The sequence below is a fragment of the Chelonoidis abingdonii genome, chromosome 11, assembly GCF_003597395.2.
Source record: "Chelonoidis abingdonii isolate Lonesome George chromosome 11, CheloAbing_2.0, whole genome shotgun sequence".
Classification (NCBI taxonomy): Eukaryota; Metazoa; Chordata; order Testudines; family Testudinidae; genus Chelonoidis; species Chelonoidis abingdonii.
In genome coordinates this window covers 20,307,191-20,312,996 of record NC_133779.1, presented here as the reverse complement: position 1 = coordinate 20,312,996, position 5,806 = coordinate 20,307,191, and the positions used below count along the sequence as shown (strand labels likewise).

The window sequence follows — 5,806 nt, the reverse complement described above, 5'->3', positions numbered from 1 at the left end:
CTGGGGACCGTGGGGGAGCAGCTGGGTCTGGGCAGAGCAGGGCTGGGTGGGTGCTGGTGCCTGGGAAGCAGCTGGGTCTGGGCAGAGCAGGGCTGGGTGGGTGCTGGTACCTGGGGAGTGGCCTGGTTTGGGCAGGGCGGGGCTGGGTGGGTGCTGGTACCTGGGGACCGTGGAGGAGTGTCTGGGTCTGGGCAGGGTGGAGCAGGTGGATGCTGGTGCCTGGGGAGTGACCTGGTCAGGGCGGGGCTGGGGCTGGGCAGAGCAGGCTGGGCGGGTGCTGGTCCCCATCCCAGTGTGGGACAGACTCTCCCTTTAGCATGGGATTGCTCCTCCTGTCCAGCACTCACAGGTCGCGTCCACCTCCTCAGGATGTGACACTGGCTGTCGCCACCCCCCTATGTTGTCTCCCGTCCCCCCCGGTTGCCATTGCTGGTGGCACAGGCACTGATGCTGCTCCCCTCACCCCCCCAGTGACGAGCTGCGTGAAGCCTGGCGCATTTTCACTCCACTGCTGCACAAGATTGAGTCTGAGAGGATCAAACCAATCCCATACTGCTACGGCAGGTGAGGTCCCAGGGCAGTGCTGGACTCCCAGGCAGTAGACAGGGCGGGCACTGGGCAGGGGGAGCTGGGGGGCTGGCAAGAGCCCTAACCCTGGCCAGAGAAGAGGGAGAGATGCTGTGGGGCCTGGCTGGGCACAAGCCTGACTTAGGTGGGAGTTAAGCTGCCAGAAAGGCGAGTCTCCGGCTGGAGCTGCGGAGGAAGGAGGTGAATGATTGGGGAGATGGTGGGGGGGGCTGCCCTGCCCCACCTCCCATAAGGACCCTGTGCCCCACACTTTTCGATAGGGCTGCCTGTGGGCTCTAACCTGAGGGTGTTGCTCTTTCCCAGCCGGGGCCCACCCGAGGCGGACGAGCTGATGAAGAGAGTCGGGTTCCAGTACGAGGGCACCTACCGCTGGGTGAATCCGCACAAGCTCTGAGCTGGGGGCCAGCTGCTGCCTCCCCAAAGCAACCCTGCTTCTCACCCTGGGGGGGGTCTGTCTGGTCCGCTTGCTGCTCCCCCTTTCCAGGGACAGCTGAGGTGGGGACATGTGGCTGGGGGTGAAGAGGGAAGCAGAGTGTTGGGTATGGGTGGGGAGGCCAGCAGAGAAGGGCAGGGTTGGGGGAGCTGGGTATGGGTGGGGGGACTGGCAGAGAAGGGCAGGGGATGGGAGAGCTGGGTATGGTGGGGGAGGCGGGCAGGGAGGGTGGCACTGGGCACTGGGGATGTGTCCTGGACAACCAAATGGGTTGCGATTTCTGTGGCCCTGTCCTGCCCCCCCAGTGGGCCCAGGTCCTGGTTCACCGAGGTCTCCTGCAGCCCCTGCCCGGACACTAACCCCCCAACCCATCCCATCTACAGCTTCCTCCAATACCCTACAGCTCCCTGGGTCTGGATTCCCTGCCCCTCCAGATGCACTCCAGCCAGGTCCCTGCCCCGCATTGGGTCTAGATCCCCTTCCCCACTCACATCCTGGGACCACAAGGCCTGTCGTGTTTACAGCCCATCTCGCTCCCCATCCCTGCCCTAGGCTCTGGCCCCACACTTGGCTGAGGGAGCTTAGAGCCTCTGGCTCCAGTGGGGCCGACTGCCACCACCTGGCCTGGGACTCTGTGCTTGCTTTGCTGCTGAGACATTCCAGCCCCGCCACAGCCCTGGGGCTTTTGTAAATGGCGCCGTTTTGTAAACAGAGATTGTTGGAATCGGCGTTGGCTCCGTCTGTCCGGCTGCTGCGTCCTGTGCCCCTTGGGGATCTGACAGCTTCTAAGCCGGAGCCTGACCCTGCCACCCAGCTCTCCTGGGTGTCGCTTGGTAACTCGGATGGCCCTAGTGATAGCCACCGGGGGGGGGGGGGGGATTTGCATTAAATCAGAGGCCAGTCTCCATCCTTGCCCAGGGCTGCCCCCTAGCCTGTCAGGGAGTGGCCTGCTGCCTACCCCCACCACAAAGGCACCGGATGCCCCTGATCCCCACCCCTGGTGGAAATCAAACACAGCCAAGCAGGACCTGTTCTCCCTTTATTTGTGACTGAGCTGCTTGTTCAGAAGCCCCGTACTTTTCCCCCATCGTTAACACTCCCCAGCTACATTATATCTGTTGCCGCTTACCCCCGGGGTCTGGGCTACACTACAGCATTAGGTCGACCCAAGGCCACTTGACGTCAACCTAACTGAAAGTGTCAACACCGAACTTTGGCTCCTGCCAATGTAGCCACCCCGCTCCACCGACTGTGATCGCTGCGGTGGCTTCACACCAATGTAAGTTAGCGTAGACGTGGCCCTGGTTGAACAACGTCCGCAGGGGTGGCTACTGTCCAGTCAGGCTTCGGTGGGGGCAGCGTGAGCCTCCAGGTTGCTGCAGAGGACTGCGCATCCCGCCCCTGTCCCCACCCCACCTCGGAGCCAGCCAGGTGGGGATGGTTTGACTCCCCCACAGCTGACCCAGCACGGCATAGCTCCCTCTGTGAGCCAGGAAGCAAACAGAGGGCTCTGACATGTGGCTGTCCCTGCAGACCACAGCATCTCTGTTGCCCTGCTGGGCTTTTGGTCTCCATTGATGGGCGAGGGCACAGCCCTCTCACAGGGCACAGCTCCAGGCAGCCCCTAAAGCAGGCCCATCCCCTGCTCGATGCCCCGGGCAAACAGGTGGATGAGCTGCCTGTGCACCCTGTGGACAAAAGAGATATCAACAGGGCAGCCTGGAAAGTGGGAGTGACAGAAATGAGAGGAAACTTAATATTGTGCAGGGCCAGGTCTCGCACTCAGAGACAAGCAGCAAGGCTTTTTGCTACAAGTTGGGGCCTGACCGGTTGGAAGCAACAGAGGAGGAGAAAGACCTGTGTGTTGGTTGATCACAGGATGACGGTGAGCTGCCAGTGTGCCGTGGCTGTGAAAGGCTAATGCCACTGGAAGGGACCTCAAGAGGTCCTCTAGTCCCAGCCCCTACTCTCAAGGTAGCACTGTGTATTAACCAGACAGGGGTCATCTAACCTGTTCTCAGCCCGTCCACTGAGATGCCACAGCCTCCCTAGGCAATTTGTTCCAGTGTTTAACCACCCCGGCTGTTTAGGAAAAACTTCCTTATGTCCAGCCTAAACTGCCCTGGCTGCAATTTAAGCCCATTGCTTCTTGTCCTACCCTCAGAGGTGCAGGAGACCGAGTCTTCTCCCTCCTCCTCGTGACAACCTTTTATGTAATTGAAAATGCTTCTCCGTTCCCCCTCCCCCCAGTCTTTTCTCCACACTAATCAAACCCAGGTTTTTGAATCTTCCCTCACAGCTCCCTCTTTTCTAGTCCTTGGATGAGTTTTTTGCTCTCTGGACTGTCTCCAATTTGCCCCCGTCTTTCTGAAATATGGGGCCCAGCACTGGAAACAGTCCTGCAGCTGAGGCCTTGTCAGTGTGGAGTGGAGCAGAAGAATTGCTGCTTGTGTCTTGTTTACAACAATCCTAGAGGGCAGAAAGGGACCAACTTCCCACAACCCTTTGGGAAGCTCCCATAATGCCATGGGGGGGAAGCCCTGTATGCCATTGTCAGGTGGTTTTCATGGCATGGCCATGGCCTGCTCTGGAGCATTTCCCCCGGCCCCAGGCCTCCCCTCCCTTCCATGGGGCTATGGACACTCACCTGACACTGATGTCGGCGTGGGGCAGGGTCTCCCCGTCGCAGCTCCAGGAGCTCAGTGGCTGCTCCCCACAGCACAGCCCTCCTAGAAGCCCCTTCCACCCCCTGCGGCCAGGCTGCTCCCCCTCCTCACTGTCCTCCAGCTGCTTGGGGGTGAAGCGCAGGGCCTGTACCCGGTGCACACTCACAAAGGGCAGGTCAAACTGCAGAGGGAAGGGGGTGCTGGACTGAGCAAGGCCTGGGGAGGGACCCAGATCCAGGGACCTCTCCCTGCCCCTCCTGGGGCTCATGACCCAGCTTTGCTGGCAGGGACTGCCCCATCCCCCACAGTGGGGGGGCAGCTGCTCCCCTGATGCTGGAGCCTCCTGGGGGCTGGACCCAGAATGGCCAGGGTGCGACCCCCCACAGTGACTTGTCCCACTCAGCGTTACAACCCCCCCCCCCCAACCTGCTGACCCCATGGCTGTGACTCCAGGCTTGTGCACCCTCCTCATGCCCCCGGGTCTGGCCCTTGCCCCTTCCTGCACCCTGGGGGTCTCTCTCTCTCTCTCTCTCTCTCACACACACACACCTGGTCCCGATGGTCCATGTGCCGACTCAGGTGACACAGGAAGCCCAGGGCTGAGCACTCGCGCACCAGGATGAGGTCGGCCGTGCCATCGGCTAGGTGGGCACTGGGTGAGAGGCCATCGGGGCTTTTGGGGCAGGCACTGCTCATGCAGGTCAAGTTAATGGCCAGGAAACGGCCCTGCTCCCACTGCCACTTGCTGGCTGGGGAAGAGACACCGTTACTCCCAGTCTCCCTACCCTGAACCCCTTACCCCCATCCCTCCATCACTCGCCGGCTACGGGACAGACACCCTTACACCTGGTCTCCTGGCCCTGAATCCCCTCCATTACTTGCTGGCTGGGGGAGAGATGCTGTTACCCTGGACCGCCCGTGCCCCAACACCTGCACCCCCCCCACCACCACCACTCGCTGGCTGGGGGAGAGACACCGTTACCCTGATCTCTCTGCCCCAACCCCTGCACCTCCCCCCTGCATCGCTCTGCCACGCACTGGCTGGGGGAGAGATACCGTTACTCCTAGTCTCCCTACCCTGAACCCCTTACCCCCATCACTCGCTGGCTGGGGGAGAGACACTGTTACCCCCGATCCCTCTGCCCCAAATCACCACCACCACATGCTGGTTTGGGGGCACTTCCCTTCCTGGCCTGCACCAGGGAGACAGTGCCCTTTTGCATGACTTCAGGGGAGTCTAGTGGATGACAGCAGAGGGGGGAGGGAGTCAGAACCAGGCCTCCTGGGTTCTCCCCTGGCTCTAGGAGGGGAGTGGGGTCTGGTGGGTCAGAGCATGAGGGTGGGGGGGGCTGGACGCCAGGACTCCTGGGTTCTCTCCCCAGATCTGCTGGTGCCTGTGGCTCTGGGCCCAGCTCAGCCTCCTTTTGTTGCATGTCATTGCAGGAGCCCCCAGGCTGAGCTGGGTTTACACAAGCTAGTTAGGGTGTCCCCAGCGGCTCCTGCAGCCCCAGCTGGCTTGTTACTGCAAGGGGCAGGGATGTCTGCCCTGTGCTCAGCTCACCCGCAGCCCCAGTGCCTTCCTGCTGCGGCAGCTTCTCCTCCTTGCTGTCCCCCAGGAGCTGGTGATTGGACTCGGAGCAGACAAGGCAGCTGCAAGGGAAGAAGTTGTGACAGCAAGTGTCCAGGGCCCCAGCCCCTCCACAGGGCTCAGAGCCATCCTGTAGGTGCTGGGGAAGCTACCCCAGGTTTGACCAATGCTGCCTGAGTCTGCAGAGAGCCTGAGCCCATTACTCTGAGTGGTGGGGGAGAGCTGCCCCAAGTATGACTAATGCTGCCTGAGCCAATCAGTGTGAGAGGGAAGCAGCTGCTTGAACATTTAATGGATGCAGACTAGTTTGTGGGTGGGACAGGAGGTCACCCCCCCGCCTCAAAATGCTCTGGGCTGCCACTGCTGGGGGACATGAGGTCCTGGATTGACACCCCCCCCCCCAAGGGATCCAGTCCCATCCCAATGGGCCAGCAGCCCACCTGCAATCCCCCCACCTACCCTACCTTGCAGCCCCTCCCACAGGACACCAGCCACCCCACCCCATTCTGCAGTCCCCCCCCATGCTCCCCC

The 5,806-nt window shown here is 61.5% G+C and overlaps 2 protein-coding genes across 2 annotated transcripts in view; one reads left to right on the top strand and one right to left on the bottom strand.

The window, feature by feature from the left end:
- Positions 1 to 1,747, top strand: part of G6PD (glucose-6-phosphate dehydrogenase) — a 15,258-nt gene extending 13,511 nt beyond the window's left edge. Inside the window, exons 10-11 of the mRNA XM_075071318.1 lie at positions 472 to 564; positions 892 to 1,747. Of these exons, the coding sequence (XP_074927419.1) occupies positions 472 to 564; positions 892 to 982 (184 nt within the window). The 3' untranslated portion in view covers positions 983 to 1,747. The remainder of the gene's footprint in view (positions 1 to 471; positions 565 to 891) is intronic.
- A 74-nt stretch (positions 1,748 to 1,821) lies between these two features.
- Positions 1,822 to 5,806, bottom strand: part of LOC116823439 (ceramide kinase-like) — a 16,855-nt gene continuing 12,870 nt past the window's right edge. The window contains exons 10-13 of the mRNA XM_032777969.2: positions 5,249 to 5,337; positions 4,237 to 4,436; positions 3,669 to 3,868; positions 1,822 to 2,709 (exon numbers count right to left, since the gene is read on the bottom strand). Of these exons, the coding sequence (XP_032633860.1) occupies positions 2,646 to 2,709; positions 3,669 to 3,868; positions 4,237 to 4,436; positions 5,249 to 5,337 (553 nt within the window). The 3' untranslated portion in view covers positions 1,822 to 2,645. The remainder of the gene's footprint in view (positions 2,710 to 3,668; positions 3,869 to 4,236; positions 4,437 to 5,248; positions 5,338 to 5,806) is intronic.